Source organism: Sinocyclocheilus rhinocerous, unplaced genomic scaffold, assembly GCF_001515625.1.
Source record: "Sinocyclocheilus rhinocerous isolate Xijiao unplaced genomic scaffold, SAMN03320098_v1.1 scaffold140, whole genome shotgun sequence".
Taxonomy (NCBI): domain Eukaryota; kingdom Metazoa; phylum Chordata; class Actinopteri; order Cypriniformes; family Cyprinidae; genus Sinocyclocheilus; species Sinocyclocheilus rhinocerous.
The window spans coordinates 3385850-3408400 of NW_015642053.1; the positions used below are offsets into that span (position 1 = coordinate 3385850).

Below are 22551 nucleotides of genomic sequence, written 5' to 3' on the forward strand. Positions count from 1 at the left end.
TGCTTAGAAATCTGGTGTCACATAATTTGTCTTTCTGAAATGCATCTTGGACACTAAGATGCTCCTTTTCGTGACTCTGCTGACTTAGCATGGCAAGGACGGCTGAAGCATTGAGCTGATTAAGTGCTGTTTTCTAAAAGCTTTTATCTCATGGATAGGAATTTGAAAGGCTCCCTCTCAAAAGCATAACCTGCTCTATATACCCTCCAACCCATTTTGATTGTATCCTTGTCTTTTCAAGTTCCTCTCCATATTTGGCCACACATGATGACCTCTCCTCTCAACTCTAAAGACATGCAATGCCATGGTTATGTCTTTTACATGGTACTGATTTCCTGTTAGTGTGGGTTCACACCGCAGGCCTTTGTCAGGTTTCTTCTTGATGCTCAGTATCAAATCAGTAGCAATTTGAGATCAAGGCTGCAGAAGCGAGCAAGAGGAAGGTTTTTTTTTTGTGCTGTTTTGAGTTTTGTATCATACTCTCAATGTTTATTCTCATTCTTTTTGTTGTCAACACGCAATCACATTCAGTTCCAAGAGAACTAAGTAACGTGATTATGTTTGCCCACTCTGTGTCAGTTTCATCAACAGCACTCTGTACACTTCACATTCACACAAAAACATATTCTGTATTTTTCAAACTGCGTCGAAGTATACAAATCCAAATGCAAATGATTCAATAATAAAGCTCTTTACTTAAACATTATGGACATAATCTTACATGTTCAGGCTCAGCAGTAAGGATTTGTTCTGCTTTCCTGGTCAGGCCAGTGTCTACTTGCCTAATTAAAATTTATAATTTGATGTTTACACTAATAATTAAATGTGTTGAAAGTTTTTATTTTATGTTTTATTATATTTATTTAAAATGTATGAAGGTGGGGTCATATTAGCGAAATTTCACAGGTAAAGAGGTATATTGCCAATAGTGTAGTGATGTATGAAGTTCACACAGTTACTTTTAAACAGAGCAACTCACTGTTAGTCAACTCAACAAATTCATGTGACCAACTTGGACCTGCTGCATAATCTGCATGGATTTTCATTGACTAAAAACTAAATGTGACTGTACCTTTATACATGTTTGCAAAGCATAGAATGCATGTACATGATAAAAAAAAAAGTTTTTGTTAGTTCTCCATCATTTGCTGATAAATGAGTGCTCCAATAATTTTTTAGAAATCCAGCAGAACAGTTAAAATGTCTTATTGAATAGTTGTGTTGACATATTCAAGAATATACTGTATCATTTACCACATTTACATGTTAACTTTGAAAACCATAAAATAAACATTTGGTTATTACATCCCTGCTCTAAATGGCCGCTTTGCTGCAGTATGTGTATCGCTGGTCTTGTAGAGCATAACACGGGGTGAATGGATGTACTAGAGGGAGTGGAGATTATTACTTTGGCTTCTGGCTAAACTAAACATGTCGGCATGATGTTATGTAAAGTAGCTTGTTATTAAAAGGAAAGAGCGTGTCTCTTGACTTTTGGAAGAAAAAAACAGTAACAACTTGGAGTGTTGCATGGAATTCGCTTTGAGTAATGCCAAAAAAGGTCCGTTTTGGTCTATAAAACTGATATTAAATAGTGTAGCGTACGTTTCTCTTAGAAATTAGACATTCTCTCTACTGGATCTTTTCAACTTGATTTTGTTAGTGTAACAAAATACTGAGATGTTACAAACTATTGCCTCAGGTCAGACCCGCCCAGCACAGAACATCCAGAACTTCAACCTTTCTTTTGTTTCCTTTTTCCTCTCCTCTCCGTGAAAGTCACTAGCCAACACATACCACTGATTTATGAGTTCTAATGAGATTTCAATACTGAATAAACAATAAAAATTTATGTGCATCATAGTTTTGGAGGCCCATGCTTCCATGGCTAGTGTTACACCCTTTCAACAAGCCTGGTAATACAATCACCAGCTGCTTCCCTCGAGGAATGCAGCCACTTTTTGTGTCGGAAATCTTAGCAGCGCGCCCAAATTGTGTGAAAGTAATTTATCTCGCTTTTATAAATGCCGTTGTATTCACAGTCAACCTGGAGCGCTGCGAAGGGATCGTTTTACACCGCGAGTAAGTCTCAATATCCGGCTCGGCCTGGTAGGTCAGAGCATAGGACGTCAGGAGTTAAAGACAGTGCTGCTTTACATACTTACCTTATGTTTCTGTAAGCACTCCAGACAAACTGTTTTTTCTAGCTAGCAACTAAAATGTAATAGTAATGTGCAGTTACGATGTTAAGATCAGGATTTGGGATTTGTAATTCATTTGCATGTCAAAGATTGCAAAAATTCAACAGCAGGAAGTAGTGATATGTCTCCAAGTACAGATAAAGTCTATAGCCTGTTGAAACCTTGTTTGCTTGTGGTTTGGTCCATTAAACCACCCCAGTGGCGTGTCCTGTGTTGAGTTCATGGAAAGGCTTGGTCCCGAAGGCCTAATGAAAAAACCTACCAGTTTTATGCAATGCTTATACAGTATTATCTGTCACAGCCTCAAATTCGCTGTTATTTCAAATAGGCACATCTACCTGTTCACCGGTTCTGGGAGAACGCAGAGCAGCAGGGATATGTGGCAGCCAAGCAAGGGTTTCTGTTTTCTCTGAAGTTTCTTGCATTGAGTGCTGGGAAGTCAGGATTAGTAGTGGTATGCTGACTGCTGCCTTGGCACATTTACCCATGACATGGCCTCAGACATAATATTTACTGCCTTCTTATTGGCTGCGGTGAGGCACAGGCATGCCCTCCTTGAGAATGTTCCTGAGATATACAATAATCCTCTACCTCGTTTTTGACATCAACACCCTCCTTCTAACCAGAGATAGAGAAAAGAAAAAAAGGGAAAGGCAAAGATAAGTGAAGAATGATGAAATTGTGAAATTCCTGAGTTTTATAGAATAAGAGAAAGTGGTGGGATGAAGTTAACAAAGCCAGAGTGAAAGAACTGAAAAAGTTGGAAGAAGAAAGACATTCTGGTGCAAAACATAGTGAGCTGCCTACCTAGACTTCTTAAGCAGCATCCTAATTGAAATAGAACACATAAGTGAGTGACACTTTACACAGGCAGCCACATAACAAAGTACAGAATAGACTTAACTCATAATTGATTTCAATGGAGTTTGACTTTAGCGTGTTGCTAAGTTAACTACAAAATGCAATACAGAATAACCACAAATATTGGCTAAAATTGAGTACGTCATGCACCAAAATTTTTTGAATGGGCCTCAGTGTGACAGTCCTTAAATTAAATGAAATTATAATGAAATCATTTAAGAAAAAATACCTGTATATTATTATTATTATTATTATTATTACTATATAAAATACAGTAAAAACAGTAATGTTGTGAACAATTATAATTTAAAATAACTTTACTATGCTGATTTGGTGCTCAATAAAAATTTATTATTGTCCATGTTGAAATGTTTTGGTGGCAAATATGATATATTTTTATTCAGGATTCTGACTTTTTTTTGTTTTGTTTGTTTAAATACAGCTTTTTTGTAACTATGTAAAAGTCTATAATGTCACTTTTGATCAATTTACTGCATCCTTGCTTAAAAGTAAAATTAAAAGCATTATTCAATTTAAATGAATTTAAAATATACATAGGAGGTATATCTCATGTCGGAATGTGCCTACGTGCTGTAAAATACCATCTACGTAGGCAGCTCACTACATTTCGGAACAGAAATACAGAGACTGCTACTAAGTTGGCCGAGTGCCAGTTAGAAGAATGATCCTGGGCTACCAGAAAATTAGAGGGAGCAGGGAATCTCGTTTGGACACTCCACGACAGCAGACTACAGCTGCTGGAATCTGTTGCATGCAAAAGAGATTCCAAGAAGTGGCGCCAACAAAGCATTTCTCCGTTTCTTTGTCTCAACCTTTTTTAAATAGCACCTGATTCTAAACTCATCTTCTCTGTCTATCCCCCTCTTTTTACTTCTCACTCTCCATCCCTCCCTCTTTCCTCCTGTAGGGGTCTAAAATCCCAGTCTAGGATTCTAGTCAGATTGTTAGCTGGGCAATAAAAAATACATGAGTGTGTGGCATAGAAGTGTTCGTTATGTATGTGTGTGTGTGTGTGTGTGTAGCTCATAAAGACAGCTTCCCGACACACGTGCTGCTCCAAATGTGCAATAGCTCATTTGTCTTTCAGAGTTGGAGCGCTACGAGTTGAACGGGGCCGTGTGATTTGCCAGTCTCAGCCTGTGTGTATGTGTACAATATTCATGCTCATGTGTTGGTGCTCTCTCTTCAGCAATTCCCTTTATAACCTTTTACACTCGTCTTAGTTTGTTGATCCATGTTAAGAAGCAGACTTATCCATGAGTGGGTTGCAAAAATGACGTGTAGTTCCGATGATAGACACGATGACAGTGAGAAAGAGAGATATGGAGTGAAATCATTAGGAAGCATTCACAGTCACAGCACTGGCAACATCTCATGATTCATCTGTGCTAACCAAAGTTCCGCGATAGTCTACCTGAATCGACACAACGATGTGTGATAGGACAGTCAGTCCTCACTGATTGGAGCAACTTCACTCCTGAATCCAGCTCCAGATGATAAGAGTAGTGCAGCAAGCTCCACCACCCCATAATCACACTAATAAACCCTTATTTAACGGCTCTATTATACACTTCAGCCCTGTTAAAGTAGCCATGGTGTGTGTGGGTGTGTATATGTGTTTCTGAATGCTCTGGAGGGCAAACTACGGTTTTTCTTTTGGGAATTACATAGTGCTGGGGACTTTTTATGTCAATTACATGCAATTAAATGCAGTTTTGTTTCCCCTGGCGTTCTTGTGTGTGTGTGTGTTTAATTAAGCCTTGAAAGTCTTGTAAAGTTGCTCCTTTTTATGCTCTGCCCGTGTACTGCACATGATATACACGCTCTTACTTATTTTAACAGGTTTTTATTAGCGAATGCAGAGACCAATGCTTAGATGGCAGTGATGACCGATAAGTATTTTTTTTTTTTACAAATTAAAACTTAGGGCCAGATTTACTAACAGCTTGCACCAGCACAAGCCGTCTTTTGGCGTAAAAATAGTACTAGTGCTGAAAAGGCGTGGACAGTTATTTTTGCGCCTGACCTTATTGAATATGCATTTGTAGGAGTTTCCCTTTCAGATGCAAAATTTATGGGAGGAGAGTATTAAAATGAATCACGCAACATGATTTACTAACGCTTGCGCTCTTCAAATTACTGGTATTTGCGTCATTATTTAACGGCCCAAAAAAAGCATGTCTTAAAGCATAATTTGCGCTGCTTTTGGTAGATTGCGCTGGTCATTACAGAAATGAGATGTTGCGCCTGTGTTCTTTAATGTGCGCCTTGTCAGTAAACCACGCTCAGAATTTTCCACTCCCATCTGCGCTTTTATGGTATTGTGCTCTAACGCTAATTTGCCCTGTTTAGTAAATCTGGCCCTTAGTATTTAGCACACTCAGGATCATCATTCTCTCAACCAACTTCAACCTCAAAAAAAAAGAAAGAAAAGGATTGTATTTATAGTGTATATTTTAGTGTATATATAGTGTAATTTTAGGAAAATTATTGAAAACACATAATTGGTAAGATGGTGAGTATATTTATTTATATTTATATACTTATTGGCTAATAAATTGCAAAATTTTGGCCGATTTATTGGATTGAGCAATATATCAGTCATCAAAACATAACTGTAATATTACCATAAATCTCAAAATCCCCCTTTAGTCCAGTTCTTACTGACAGCTGCTAGTTCCATCACGGTTGCTAATGCTGACTCTCTCTACGTCACTCTGAAAGAGACTACAAAGAACGCTATTGCCTGTCTTTATTACATCTAAAGCTCTGAGGTATTGACAGGTAAGGTGGTTTAAAGGCCGCTTTGACATGTACAGTACAGTATGGCAGCTGAGAAGCCCTGCTAAAACATTTATCTTTGTTAGTGTGTGATCACACACTCCAACACAGGATCAGTTCTACAGGCCTCCCTCCACCATACCGACACACACAGAGCATCATGTCCATCAGTCAGACCATTAGTGAACACATTGATCCTGCTGACTCTCCTCCCACTTTCACTTCTTTTGTTTCTATCGTGCTCCAGTGAAGTACAATACCTGGTTTGTATGAAAAAAAAGAAAATACTGACAACCTCACACAGTCTGTGATTGTTTTTATCTGCTTGAAAAGAAATCACACACACAAATGGGTGTAAGTTAATCTCACAAATACGAATAGTGACCAAGAAATAGAGCAGAATATGAAGTATTTCTCATACATTATACATTGTGCTGTGTTAAAGGCTTCAGAATCCTGAAACTTGCAGTTTATTAAGAGGTTTAAATGATTAAAATGCTATTTTCAATCTTTTGGACTTTATATGATGTGTGTGTGTGTGTGTGTGTGTGTGTGTGTGTGTGTGTATATGAGAGTGTGTGTGGTGCTGGGGCTTTTAGAATGGGGTAAACTTCGGTCACCCACCTCCCCCCACACACCCTGGCGTAGAGGTGTACCACTGCCCTCATTAGGGCTACTAATAAGGGGAACTGAGAGTGTAAGAGAGAGAAAAAAAATTGTGGGAAAGAAGGGGAAAAAGGTTTTAAATTTTAATAACGTGGGTACAATTTTGTAAATCTTTCCTGACAGAAAACTCCTCATTATTTTCATCTGTCTCTGTCTCCTCTACCTCCTCCACTGATAAATGGACTTTTCGTAGCTTGAACTCGCTTTCTCTCTCTCTCTCTCTCTCTCTCTCTCACACACACACACAGACATACACACACGCACACACAGTCATTCGTTCTTTGGCGTTGTGCATTTGAGGTTAGACTTATGTTTTTAACCCAATTGACTCAGTTTAATTTTGTCTGCTGGTTTTGGAAGGAGTTATTTTGGCAGTGCTTGCACACATATACTGTAGTTCTCGACTTGTGTGCCTCACAGTGAGAAAGTCACAGTGTACTTAAGCCAGAGGTTCTCAACTGTAGGGGCTCAAGTTGAAGGGGGGGGGCTTGAGGGTCCGAGGCCCCTCATACAAACCAAAGAATAATAATTGACTTTGTCTTGATTCATGAAATTAAAAAAGGGGGAAAAATATGAAAAATCTGTAGATTCCTCCTGACATAACATGATTTTTTCTTCCCTTTATCCAAATTTATTTTGAACTGATTTTCTTTCAGAAAGTTTTTGAGAATGGGACAAATGCAGTGGATCATTGTATTCTCGTGATAAATGTAAAGTTATAAATATAGTATTGTTTAACGGTTCGGGGTCAGTAAAATATTTTGATAAGCAAGAAAGCATTTAATTGATCAAAAGCCTTAGTAAAGAATTGAATAATGTTACAAAAAAAGTGTCACAGTTTCTACAAAAAATATTGCGCCGCAGTGTTTTTAGCAGTGAAAATAATAAATGTTTCTTGAGCAGCAAACCAGCATATTAGAATGATTTCTGAAGGATCACGTGACACTGAAGACTGGGGAAATAATGCTAAAACTTTTTTTATTATTGTAATAGGTTTGTGTAGTATTGTGTGTGTGTGTGCGTGTTTTTGTGATTTATGAGGACACAAATTTGTATAATGACATGGGTATGACATAGGTATTACAAAAGAAGGTGATTTATGAGGACATTTTGAGTGTCCCCCTATTTCAAAAGGCTTATAAATCATTCAGAATTAGTTTTTTTGAAAATCTAAAAATGCCGAAAGTTTCCTGTAAGGGGTAGGTTTAGGTGTAGGGTTGGTGTAGGGCGATAGAAAATACGGTTTGTACCGTATAAAAACCATTACGCCTATGGAGAGTCCCTACAATTCACAAAAACAAACCTGTGCGTGTTTGTGTTTGTGTGTGTGTGTTTGTGTTTGTGAGTTACTGTTTTTACTGTATTTTTGATCAAAAAATCCTGTGAGCATCAGACACTTATTTCAAAATCATTTACAAAATTACTGACACAAAACTAATTTGTGATTACTAATAGAGATAAATTACTATAGGTACAGTGTAATATTAATATTATGTAGCAGTTGTAGTTAGTTTGTAATTAGGTTTGTCTGAAGCAACTGGGTTCATCACGATTTGGAGGTCAATTGAGTCAAGTCAGTAAAATCACTAACTAAAACTAAACCAAATGTGATCTAGCAGAGTTGAAGTTTGGTTCATTAAAAAAAAGCATAAATTAATTTATTCCATTGTGGGAATTGAACTTGCATCATTCTGCGTGGAATCTTACTCTTACTTCTGGCCCAACTAGACATGATACATTTCTATTGGTACATGAGATTATGCTAACAATTTAAAAAGTGTGAATTCTTGAGGTGTTTAATATTTAATATTAGTTGAGCAGGGATATGTGTCTTGTTCTGTATGAAGTTTTAATGTTTTGATTTTTACTTCATACGCTACATTGAAGCAAACTTTATTTTTTTTATTTTACATGTGCATTTTTGAACCTCTGGTTCTTTTTCCATACTAAGCTAAGAGAGAGAGACAGAAAAAGTGAACGTGTAAGAGAAGGTTTACCCTGAGCTATGAGCTGTGACAACATGAACAGGTCTCTTCCAGCCTCTGTCATGTGTTTGACAGAGAGGATGGATGCGGTTTGATGGGTCCTGCTCTGTTCTGTCCGGACATGGTTCAGCATGGGATAGAACCTCCATAAGACAGGCATCAGATGCAACCCTTCTCCTGCTCTTGCTGTCTCTGTCTCTGTCCTCCCTTTATATTAATGTGATTCAACCCAGGTGAGACTGGAGGTGGAGGAGCCATAGATTAGCTACAGAAGTATCCAATACCCCTTTTTCCACAAACAGGGGGTTGCAGTTTCCAATCTAGTCCAGGTGTATCCACCAAAGAAAAGGCAGATTTGAGGTGTAAAAAAAAAAAAAAAAAAAATTTGTAATGTTCTGCTCCCCAGGAATCAGAAATGTCAGAGATGGGGAGTCAAGTACAGCTTCCAAAATAACATAAAATATCATTTGAACTGTAAAGAAATATATTTAAAATATTTAATATAATACAGTAAAAATATTTAAAAGAAAAAAACGTACTATTTTTATTCTATAGTATTTAATTTTTATATATTTGTTTTATATACACTACTGTTCAAGCATCTCTTAATTTAATACAATTATTATTCTTATTAAATTATTGTTTCTATTTTAATGTTATTATAATTTATTGTAATATATTCAATAAATTGTTATTTCTATTTTCATATTTTTAAAAAGTATTTTTATTATATTATTAATTATATAATTTACAAATATCATATATGCAATCAGAATACTATTAAATTTATTCATTGCGCTGTATATTTAAATAAATTCTGGCCATTATATCAAAGCCAGTTTATGATTACACTCCATTAAATTACTTTAGATGTCAAAATGTGTTCTCAAACTAGAAGCAAGGCTTGTAAACAAAGAAAGTATTGTGGCTTGTTTGTTTGTGTGCAGATTATTTAGTAACAGCCGGTTGCGTCATCATTTGGTTTTCAAATCTGTGAAAATGCAGGCTAGTTCTAAGAGAGGTGAAAAAGGGGTACAAATAGTTTTAGTACTTCTGTTCTTTGAGATCCATTCGTGGTTATTTTTAGTTGCGGTTGAAAGGGACTGCTACAGGGGAAGATTTTAAAGTTTACAGACAAAAGTTCCCTTGCATCAATGACTATATGAGCTCTCACACACGACAGGATGAATTACTTCCCCAACTATGTTCCTCAAACTATAACGAATTTCTGTGAAGAGATTCATGCACTTTCCAGTGTGTTTTTCAGAGTGTAAGACTGGGCTGTTGAAGTGAGGGAAGCATGGCTGCTCTCTGTGATGACTGGGCCACTCACTCACTCTTGCTCTCCCTCTGTGTCTGGATGCGGGGCTGCCCGGGGCCTCTCCGCCCACCCTCAAGGGCCTGTCAGAGCAGCCTCACCAAAGGCAGATTAATCTACATTACTGCTAACAGCTCAGCCTGGCCCCTGAACCACTCACACCAACACACACACACATACAGTACACACACACTGTATTTAATCTCTTGCACTTCAGTCAAAAATCTACAGCTGAGCCTTTGGTCAGAAAATTAAGGTTAGTCGAAGTTGATTTATGAGTTAAAAGTTTTTTTTTTCTCTCTCATAAATCTGTACAGAATAAAGCACTATGCCTCAAAAGGTTGTGTTAACATACCATACGCAAGTTAAAAAAAAAAACTTTTTACCATGGTAAAATCACTGTGAGAGTGTTCATCGAAAATTCTATTAATTAATGAAAATAATAAGTTCTTCTGTGGGCTGTTCTATGGTTGCAAAGCAACATTAGAGCATTAATATAGTATCCAATTAAAATTTAGAATCTCTTTTATAATAAAGAGCAGTGAGATCACAAGATAGTCAGTCAGCTTCACTACTGTTTGATTTTTTGTAATGTTTTTCAAAGAAATCTCTTATGCTCACCAAGGCTGCATTTGTTTGATCAAAAATACAATAAAAACTGTAATATTTTGAAATATTATTACAATTTAAAATAATACTTTTAATTCATTTCTGTGATGGCAAAGCTGGATTTTCAGCAGTCATTACTCTCGTCTTAAGTGTCACATGCTTCTTCAGAAATCATTTTAATGTACTGATTCGGTTCTCAAGTTAAAAAAAAATTTATTATCAAAGTTGAAAACAGTTGCTTATTCTTTTTTGTGGGGAAACTGATACTTATTTTTCTTCAGGGTTCTTTGATGAATAGAATATTCAAAGAACAGCATTTATTTGAAATAGCAATCTTTTGTAACATTATAAATGTCTTTACTGCCACTTTAGATCAATGTAATGCATCCTTGCTGAAAGAAAGCTTTAAATTATTTAAAAAAAAAAAATCTTAGTGACCCTTTTGAAGAGTGCTGTACTTTATCTCAATATTGATTGACAGTAAGTGGCAAAACCATAAGGTTTGCATGATCTTGACATAATTTACCTCCAGTGGTGTTGATCACAGAATCAGTTGTACCATCCTATAACACACATTCTTTATACAGACCCAAGAATTCCCATTCGTCCCTCTCCCACGGCTGTTTCCTGTCCCTTTGGGCACCAGCACATCTCTGAACATCATGAACAGTCTGTCCTCTTGCTTGGAGTTTGTTTATGTGTGTGTGTGTAGCCAGTGTAAATAATGAATGTTACTTAAAGAGACGTGGGAGATCTGGCCTTGCTAAACATGCTCTGATTAATGTCCTTCTCCAAGCATGCACTCCCAATTATGAATTATGCCGGCCCAGCGTCCAATCAGAACACACCTTTTGTCAATGCAGTGGAAAAGCCTCTGATGGTTTATCTTTACAAAATAAACATCTCAGAGCATAGACTATTCGGTTTTGAGCAGCAGCATTGAGGTGTGTGTTGTAATGCCATTTTGCTTTCTTCATTGTGCATCTCTATATGCGTTAGATGTGTGTGTAGGATGTGGCGGAGTGCTGCTCGGCTGCAGTGGTGATGAATTGGTGTGTGTGAGTTATTCATCTCCTGCTTATAGGAGTGGACAGTGGTCCTGCTCTCTCCACATGTCAGCACATGGGATAATTCTGTCATTTATCAGGAATGACACAGGAGACAGAAACTCGCCCCAAGAGATCATCCCAGGGTCTCAACCCTACAACTCCCGCTCTCACCCTCACTGTACTGTCCACACACCCGCTTTGTACCACTTTGCCACTTTTCAAACAGTTTGTTTGGCTCCTTTTGGTACTTTTGTGTAGAGACGAACAGAATTACTTTAGCTGCGTTTCCATTACCCTTCAAATTGCGAATTGAAAATACGCCGAATGGCAACACGTCAATTTAGCAAAAACTCACATATATCGGAAAAAAGTTTTTTTAAAATTTTGTTAAAGATAGACGCATACGTCTCCTTCGATTTTAAATAATGGCTTGTGCGGTTGCTGCGATATACGTAAACCTACCAACATCCGTCGCCATGACTTGTCGCGAGAGGAAAAACTTGCGTTTTAGTCGCATAACATCAGTTTATGGAAACGAGTCATTACGCAATAGTTTTTTTTATAGACATTTATAAAATATCGCAAAAGTTTTGCACAAATCTGTAATGGAAACACTCCTTTTTTCTGCATTTTGTGATTTGGGGAGAATGTGTATTTTTTTATTTGCTTTTTTATCAAAGAATCCTGAAAAAATACATAATGTTCCGCAAAAATATTAAGCAGCACAACTTTTTTCAAACATTAATAATAAGAAGAAATGACCACCAAATCAGCATATTAGAATGATTTCTGAAGGATCATGTGACACTGAAGACGCTTTGCCATCACAGTAATATATTACATTTTAAACCTATATTAAAATAGAAAACAGTTATTTAAGTTGTAATAATATTTTGCATAGACTTATAGACTTACTATATGTAATATGCATATCTATTCATTTTGAGACCTCAGGAAGAAATAAATGTCCACAATTAGATTTCAAATACTGTTCAATATGAAAATTCCAGACCGATATTTAGTGAACTTCTAGCTGAAATCACAATTATTGGCCATAACATTTAGTAAATGAAAATGCAATTAATGTGTAGAATTTAGTGAAAGACCGAGTGAATCTATTAAGTCCTGCAGGCACAAATTGCCTTTTTGGTTTGGTCATGTGACAATAGGAAAGTGGATTTTATGGAGAATTCCATCAGTAAATATGTGAAATTTATTAGCTGGAGGAACGCCACAAGCCACACTTTTTACTTTTCAGAGAAAAGTAAATGCTTTAAGCGTGTCTGCAGACAGATGGAGAGGAAAAGGGCAAAGTTGTCACACCGTGTGACATGTTTTGCACGAAAGCCTGTTTGTTATTTTTATTTTATTTTTTTAAAAGACAGATCTGACTGAAGTGAAATGTGTTTATCGAGTTGAGTCAGGATAAATAAATTCATTTTTGATGCAGTGCATGTACTCGATCACATGCATGCCTATTTTGTGTGAAAATGTTAAATCTGTGGTTTTTACTATTGTCTAATTAATTTACTTAACATGAAATCTCTTTCTTTTGTCTTCTCTTTTTCTCCACCTCTCCCTCTCCTCACCCACAGGATCATTCAGAATCGTGTCCTGGTCTTCATCCTGGGCGCCATCATCCTCCTCACCGTCGTCTTGGCCATCTATTTCAATTTGCGAGGGCACTGATCTCCACTGACTGGCCTTATGCGTGCATGTGTGAGTGTGTACGAGCGTGTGTGTAAGATTAATAGTGACAAAAGTGTTGGGCTGGAGTAATTAGGACAAATTGTTCACATGAATCATTCCTGGTGGGCAGTGACAGGGGGCCTTTCCTCGCTGCTCTCGAGCGGAGCGGGACCGTTCTCACCCTCTCTCCCCTTATATTTATGCTGCGTCCATTACTTTTAAAACTTACCGACCCATAGACAAACCCAACACAGACGTGTGGACACGAGGACCATGATGAGAACATCAGATGGATGAAGAACATGAAGACGAACATCAACGTATGTCATAACCTGCAGTTTAATGTTTACTTTTATTTTTCTGTAAAGCTACTAGTAAAATCCCATCCATCAGGTGTATGTGTGTGTGTGTGTGTGTGAGCCGTACACAAGGCAAGGCCCCCGGTGCAGTACCATTTAGCACATGGTGCAGAATCACACACTACACACAGCCCAAAGGTCACGCGCCCATCTCTCAGTCCCCCTTCATCCAGGATTAGTAGCTTCTCACGCTGTTCCTCTAAGGTCAGCAAAGACCTCGCATGTGTTTAGTTAAACCAGCGGGACTGCTTTGAACAAGAAAACATCCATGTCCACTTTTACCTTTACTAATCAAATCTGACAGCATGATAGTAACTGTAGTCAGTCGTACTAATAAGAAATGTTTCTTGTATTTATTTGTCGTTTCAGATGAATTGTGATGTATTTTTTTGCTGTAACTTTCTTTCGATTTATCTGGAATTTGTTTTAGCCATTAGTATTTGTCATTAAAATTATATCATTTGTCTCTACTGTGACAATGCTGTTGCAAATGTTCTTCATTGTTCCTATAGGGGGACCAATTAGCAAGCATCAATATGGAAATATGCTAAATTTGTGAGTCTGCTCCAGGCTTTCACCTGCTGGTTGAGTATTAGTCTATAAGAGAGAAGGTAACAATGACTGTGTACTAATAGTACAATTAATTTCTGTTAGTTTATCTGATTTTTATGTGAGGATTCCTTTGTATTTTTTCATATATTTATGTTTATTGCCATACACTCCGGCGCAATTCCAAAACCCAGTGAGTTGTTTTGTGCATACGTAGGCAGTTGACATCTAAGGCAGCATCACTAGCTGAAATTAAACCTCATAAATGACTGATTCAAAACCCTCTACATAGTCAGCAACTTTGAACACATAGGAGACCAACTTCACAATTGGTTTGAAAAAGCTAAGCTTGCTAAGCTAATAACAGTGTGTTAAAGGGATAGTTCACCCAAAAGTAAAAAATTCTGTCATTAATTACTCGTCGTTCAAAACCTGTGAAACCTTCGTTCATCTTCGGAACACAAATTAAGATATATTTGATGAAATCCGAGAGCTTTCTGACCCTGTATAGACCGCAAAACACAACTACCACGATCAAGGCCCAAAAAGGGGGAGACACGAAAGAGAAGAAATTGTTGAATAAAGTCAATATTTTTGTTTTCTTTGTGCACAAAAAGTACTCTCGTAGTTTCATAAAATTAAGGTTGAACCACTGATGTCACATGGACTATTTTAACGATGTCCTTACTACCTTTCTGGTCCTTGAACGTTTCAGTTGCATTGCTGTCTATGCAGGGTCAGAAAGCTCTCGGATTTCATCAAAAATATCTTAATTTGTGTTCCAAAGATGAATGAAGGTCTTAAGGGTTTAGAAAGACATGAGGGTGAGTAATTAATGACAGAATTTTCATTTTTGGGTAAACTATCCCTTCAGCATAAAGGTAAATAATATTTAGTGTTAGCAAATCAGATATATTTATAATCAATATTTTACTTTATTTGTCATCTTGGATGTTTTTTTTTTATATATATAAAAAGGTAAGCTGTTAATGTTTTGCTAAACTACCGACAATGTTTTAAACATAGTCAAATAATCGATTTTAGCGAATCAGTTATACTTACCATCAACATTTCATTTTGTTTGCCATTTCAATATTAGCATGTTGCTAAGCTAATGGCAATGTGTCAAGCATAAAGACAGATAATCCATGTTAGTGAATCGAGTTAGCTATTAGCATGTTGCTAAGCTAATTACACAGTACTATAATAAGCATAAAAATACAAAGCACACAAATATTGGGTAAAATGAACCATTTTAATTACATTGAGCTATAACAGTATTCAGTATTGAATCTTTCTAACTTTTTTCACACAGAGTTGTCACAGTGCATTCTGCGATTTCTTTTTTTCTTAGAAGTATATATTCAATGTTGTTTTAAAATTTACTCAATCGAAGGAATCTTAAAGACAGCATATTATTAGGCCCCTCAGCCTTCACATAGAGAGTGTGCCTATATGCTGCCTATGTAGGTGACTCACTAGGTTTTGGAACACTGTGCTGATTAGCACACCGCCGCCTCTCTTCCCAACACCCCACGCTCAACGCCCCTTCCACACGGGACGCATGCGCACACCTTGGCCGGTCGAGGTGCCTGACGGACAGACAGACGGACCGTCAGGCAGACGGCATTCTATATTCTGTTTCAGGCCGGGTGGATTGTCTTATTTTGGAAGCAGCCTGGTGGGGGGTTTTCTCTGCCTCTGCTTCACAGCTACAGCTTCAAAGCGCCAAATTAATGGCCAACAAAATAGTGCGTCTCCGTGTGTCCCATGTGGGGCCAACCTATTGAGAGTTATCATTAAGTTGAGGAAGCAAGAGAAAGGACGAGGGGCAGCTGAATCCCGCCAGTTTAACAAACCTCATCAGATAATGGCCTCTGTGATTGGGTTTTGCATCAAACGGCGGAGAGAAAGAGCGTGTGCGTTTAAGTACGATAGCGATGAGATTTGTTTGTCCTTATTTTCTCGCATGTGTGTGCGTGCGGGGGACGAGCAAGCGCGTTCGTTTCCCGCACCTGCGCGCGTGTATGCGAGACATCAGTCGGCTGTGCGTGTAATGACTTGGATGTGTGTCGGTGTGTTTTGCTGGCTCAGTCTGTGTGTGTGTGTGTGTGTGTAATCTGTATCTGTCTCTCGCTCTCTCTCTCTTTCTCTCTACTCGGGCCTGTCAGATCCTCTCAGCAGTGTGTGGCTGGTGGAAAAGCAGCGTGGCTGCGGCTCTATTTGAAGTTGTAATGGTGTCAAAAAGTCAGAGCTGACTGACAGCCGTCAGTCCCACTGGGGCTCATTAAATCATAACAACTTGACAAGGAAATAATTGAGCGCTGACGATAAGTTGGGGCCCATTTAGATGTTTTTATTTTCTTTCATTATTAGTTGTGGCTATTATGTTCATTAAGAAATTGCATTAAACAACCATTGGGGGGGCTAATGATTTGTTTATATCCCCTTTTTTTATTATTTAAACATTAGGTGTGTCACGTGACACCTTCGACAGGCTGGCGGTATCATCTGCCGCATCTATTTTTTCCCTTCGTTTTTCTTCTTTTTCACTCTTCCTTTCTTTTTATCCTTCTTTTTCACCCTCTATGCCTCCCTGTCTCCTTCCCTCCTTTCTCTCTCTCTCTCTAAGCAGTGGGTGCCTTTGGAATATGAAATAGATTATTCATTACCCTCTTCTCTGTAGCTGATTTGGTTTGCGTGTAGTGTCTTCTATGTGAGGAGGATGAAAACTTGTCAAAAATGGGTTATATCTTATTCCGAGGGGCAACAATAGTGGCAGTTACAGACAGACTTTAATATTTCATTATGCCTGACGTTAACCCTGCTAAGTGACTTCGGCTAGCAGGCCTTTAGTGAGAAAGAGACTCTGATTAGCTCCTATCACAGAACAGGCTACAAAGAGGCAGGCAAGACCCACTGCGGTCACGGCAGAGATGGGCGCTTGCTCATGATTTACTTACATCTAGCTAGCTAGTTTAGCGTTTTAGCATCAAGTTCAGTTTCTAAGTTAGAAAAGCGTTATAGAAGATTTCATTGGAAAATAAATTGGAGATTTATGTGAACTTTTTTGTAAAGTGATGAAAACTGAACAAATATTATTTACTTTTTTGCTCATTTTATTTTTACATTAAATGACTTCTTAAACTAAACAGTATTGCAAATTAAAAGGCTGTAAATCAGAAAAAAATTACAAATGTTTAATGTATATTATATATTTATTTAAATATAATAATTTTTTTTTTTTTTTATCATTTTAACTATCAAAGTTGGGTAGAATTGCTCTCTTGAACACTCAAATTGATGTCACTTTATGCAGCCTGCATGAAATGAGCGTCAGTGTTCGCTGACTGTGCTTTTTCTGAGGTTGCTGGAGAGCATGATGGGAGGTCCACATTTTAAACTCTGCATCTCTCTATTTTTACTCGTTCACACATCCAGGGATAATATTTCACCCTATAGATAATACAGATGGCTCCGTGTTTGTGTTTGTGTGTGTGTGAGTATGATAGATTCAAGTTAGTGTAGGGAGATCTGTGGCCTAATAGGTTTCCTTTTTATTATTATTTTAATTTATTATCTGGATAACTGTGTGCAATTGTACAAACGTGTTGCACAAATGCACACGACAATATCCTCATTCTCCTGTGAATAATGAATGCAGTTGATGTGACATGACATCCATCAATTATGTTTTCTTCTGGTGTGTCCCATTATGTGAGTGAATACCCATCAGTTGGAACCACGGATCTGATACTGTGTTTGCACTGTGGACTATTGTGTGTCAGTGGGTGTGACTTTACATGTGGCTGTTTGCTCCAGGCCAGAGACCCAGTAATGATCAGAATAATCTTATGTTTGTTCAACTGGTGATTACTTTTATGAATAGTGTTTTCTGTAGATATACTAAAAGCTTGTCTAGGTTCAATACTGTCATTAAAGCAGTATTGTATTTCACCCATGCTGGTGTCCTTGCTCTCATTAGACGTGCTTTTCAACACTTTTCTTCACATGTTGTTTTTTGAGCCCCGTTCACAGGCCGATGTCTTAAAGGATCCTTGTGGAACAGAAGAATGGAGTTTAAGCACGGTACATTTTACTTTTTAACCAGTCAAACCACCAGCCCTGTGCTACTCACAATCTCCCTTTGTCTCCTCTGTGTGTGTGCGAAGGCAGAAGTTACACGCTGAACAAAGAAGCAGGCCTGACCTATATCACATAATCGAAACACTGCTCACCTCCACCCTCCGATTCTGCTACACTGACCTACTCTCACTTATAAGATTCCTTCTAGAGAAGTTTCTACACATATACTGAGAAAGAAACAAATAGATCTATGTATATAGTTAGTATATGTATATATTGGAATTCATATATAGTATGTTGATATTTCTATATAGTAGTAGTCACTCAGTTGGAGATAGTGACAGTATATATTGGGAACGACCATATAAATATCTGTATATCTATATACCTAGACATAGATAATTAACATATATTATAAGATAGATTGCTATATAGGAACTAACTGCATAAATACAAGTGTTTGTGTGTATACGTTTAGTTAATTATACATATAGTTTACGATAGATTAACATTAAATGTCTATATGAAGAGATAGATCATTCTTATATGTCTATATTGATGTATATTAACTGACATGGATGGATGGATGGATGGATGGATAGACAGATTATATATTACAATAGATATAGTTATGATATTATTACGATAGATCAACACTAAATGTCTATATGTAGAGATAGATAATTCATATATAATGTCTATATTGCTATATAGCTGACAGCGATGGATGGATGGATAGATAGATAGATAGATAGATAGATAGATAGGAACTGTTTATATTGTGATAGATGCTTAATATATAGATAATTCATATATAGTATGTCTCTATTGCTTTATAATAGCTGACTATAGATAATTAGATGGACACTATAGTAGTTGGGGAGGGGGGGCACTGGATTCTGTGGTTGAAGCTTGTGTGTGTGTGATGGTACTCCATAAACACCAGGGCTTGTGTATGTGTGTGTGTGTGCGTGTTTCATTGTCTTGACGCGACGCTTGGAAAAGGGCACGGTGGTGGGCCCCCCCATGTCTGTCTCTCAGTCCCCCTCGGGGATACCTCCTCCTTAGCTGGGGGAATGGATTAAATATTCATGAGCGTGCATCCAATGGAAGCGCTGGTCTGTCGTTTTTCTCCCAGGACAGGAAATGGAGGCAGATTCATGCATGGGGGTCCCTGCAGGTTGGCATACAGGGTCAATTGAATGGATGGTTCAAAGGTTACAAAATCTGTATGATGTCCCTCTTCTCTTCCATGCTCGCCTGCCCCTGAAGATGACCACAGAGAGCGGTTGCTTCGATAGATGCTTAATATCTATATAGATAATTCATATATAGTATGTCTCTATTGCTTTATAATAGCTGACTATAGATCAGTAGATGGACACTATAGTAGTTGATTATAGTAGATGTGTAGTTACTGTACATTTGGTGTTTTATGTATCAATTAAGTTGATTTACATTATGTAGATGTTTCAGCTGGACTATGAAAGTGTTATGCAGGAACTGGAGAAAGAGATGAGTTCTGTGATGGATGCCATGGCCTGACTGTTGGGTTGCATGGCATGACTTACTTTGCATATGGTGTCTTACCAGACAAGATTCTAAATTTCCAACTGGGAGGCATCAGTGGAAAATCACTGTCTTCAAAAGGCAGCCTGCCATTCATGTACCCCATAGCAAGAGATCTGAGCGAGCGGTGATACTCTGCGACATCTCTCTGGAAAACGAGAGTCAATCAGCTTTGATGGAGCACATCCTCTATGACAGGCTACTGAAGAGCACACTAATGAACTGGGCAGAGAGCGGTTGCTTCAGAAACGCAAAATTTTACAAAGGTTGAACGAAGGCTCCTACTGTTCGACTTTGCACCCAATTAGAAACTGTTGTTTTTGCGGCACGTAAACACATTGTACCCTGACGTGTAAACACACGCTCACCCGCTCGCTCTCACCAGCTAGTTTATTTTTAAAGATGGCAGCCGCTCTGAGAAAGATGTATGGTATTGGCAACAAATTTCACAACTTTTGTTCGTTTCAAGGATTCTGGATGGCCCAGATGAATTGAGAGAAGTATTGATTTTCTTTTTTCCATGCAGTGACTGTGGGATTACCGATTTTCTCATTTATTTTTAAAGACAACTCGTGTGGGTTTTTTTTAACCCCTTTTCTCTTTTCTTTTTCTTTTCTGCTCTTCTTTTTTTCCCCTAACAGCATTGTACTCATTCCTTCCTGTATCAGACTCCTTCTTGACCCTGAAAATTGTAATTCTACTATAGATCACAGCTGCTGAATATTAGCTTTTACAAAAATTGATAAATAAAATATGGTCAAATCGCTGGATCCCCAAAGGCCGGGGCAGAAATTCAAATCAGCGTAGGGGGCAGGAGGAATGGACGAGAGAAAAGGAAATGATCTGAAACACCTGCCCAGAACACATAATGTGGTACTGAAAGGACTTTTTTTTTTTTTGGGGCCAAAGAAATAGCAGAAGGAGGATAAATGATCATTTGGAAAGTGGATTTTGCTCTTAACAGGGCAAACCAGTAATTGGTCTAAAAATAATTCAGTGATTTAAATGTTGGACTTTGTCAGATCTTCCAGAATCCCAAATGTTGGCTTCAACTAAATGCACAAAATCCTTTTAAAGTAGATGAATGGCTTGATTCTAATTAAGTCTTTTGAAAAATCTAACAATTCAAGAAGGAGAAAAAAAATGCTTCCTACTATGAACAGACAGGCTTTTAGCAACACTATCCCGCAGTATTTGTTGTCAAAAGGAAGCTTGATAAAAGTCTTACTGCATGGTGACCTTTCTGATTTATGCTGTTCATAATTCATAAGGTTTTCTGTAGCCCAATAGGAGAATAATATAATAAATATAATATAATAATAAAAATTAAAAATAATAATAATAAAGTTGAATTTTTTAAGTGTAACACATTGAAATAAAGGTGAAATTTTGAAGTAGAAAGACTGAAGTTGTAATTTCTTGTAAAACATACTCCAATAATCTGTTTTGTAAACCATCTTCATAAAATATTTTTTACAGTGGATTTACTGTAGTATTATAATGCTTTAAATAGTTTTTTTATATTTTTTAATAATACTTTAATCTGGTTATTTAGATTTTTTTAATGAAAATACTACTACTTTAATCTCATAATGACTTTGTTCTAATAAAAGGCCTATTATGAAAAGCCTATCATGAACTTTCTTCTCATAACTTTCAACTTTATCTATTAATTTTTATTTATGATTTTATGTAATTTTAATGTTATATTATCTATTTATCCTATATGGGCTTTTCCTATATTGAGAATAAAATCTTAACATTATGGATTACACTAGTAATATTTTGAGAACCAAGGAAAAATGATGATAATAATTTTTTACTATTTATTTCTCCTATAAGAAATGTTTATTATCATAATTCTGCCTTTGTTCTCAAAACATTACTAGTTTAATCCATAAAGTTAAGGTTGTATTTTATTTATTTTCCATCCAGAGTATGAAATGTATGTTCTGGTGCTTGTTCTCTTTTCTAGCCCCCATCCAAAAGCTTCCAAGAGCCACCCACTTATGAAACTACATTCAAGGCTGTCTTAGTGACCTGAGTGATTGTTGTTTTATTCCTGTGTGCTTTTAGGTGAGTGTTTTATGCTCAATCGCCCTCTCTAACACAAACCCAGAATTTACTGGCACCTCTCGCAGGCATGACTGACAGAACACAGCCAATACTCACAGCTGGCAGCAACTCTCCAAAAGAACCATGCTGCTCTGGCTTACGTTTTATTTATAGCAGATACCTGGTAATGAATACCTAGCCACCGTGAATTACGTGCATTATTTGCTAAATGTGTGAAATGTCATCGCCGTCATTTTCTAAACAAAGTTATTTCGTTGGCTGCATTTTGTTTTTAATTCATTTAGTTTTTTGTGAGAGGTCCAGTCTCCATGTGGCCATTAAAGAGCAAGGAAGCCCAGCAGGCAGGAAGCTATACCGTGCAAATACGAGCACGAATGAGCTGAAACCACTTGACACTTTCAGAGATTTCTCTCCAACCCCAATTATCACATATTTACACCTTTAAAGACCAAATTGAAAAGAGAATGAACTGGCGGAATGGGTCTTTATCTCCAGCTGATTTGCTCAAAAGTTTAGCATTCAGTCTTCAGCCTATACAATGGTAAACCAAAGCGATGATCGAATTTGTATCAAGGTGAATGTGAGTGAGTTGAGGATATAGTTTATAGAGAACGTTTTTACACAGGTAACTACAGTAAACACTTGAGGAAGGATGGTGAGTTATTTCTCTACGAGCATCTTTTGAATGCTGTGATAAATTTCACATGCCTGGTTGAAGGACAGAGCTCTTGA

At 37.4% G+C, this 22551-nt stretch overlaps 1 protein-coding gene across 3 annotated transcripts in view; it reads left to right on the forward strand.

Annotated features, from left to right (window-relative positions):
- Positions 1-14013, forward strand: part of vti1a (vesicle transport through interaction with t-SNAREs 1A) — a 134713-nt gene extending 120700 nt beyond the window's left edge. For 2 of the 3 annotated variants that reach the window (XM_016572346.1, XM_016572347.1), the window contains one exon: positions 13087-14013. In XM_016572346.1, coding sequence (XP_016427832.1) covers positions 13087-13180 — 94 coding nt within the window. In that variant the 3' untranslated portion in view covers positions 13181-14013. The remainder of the gene's footprint in view (positions 1-13086) is intronic. The other variant, XM_016572349.1, reaches the window with a different exon arrangement.
- Positions 14014-22551: the final 8538 nt, after the last annotated feature.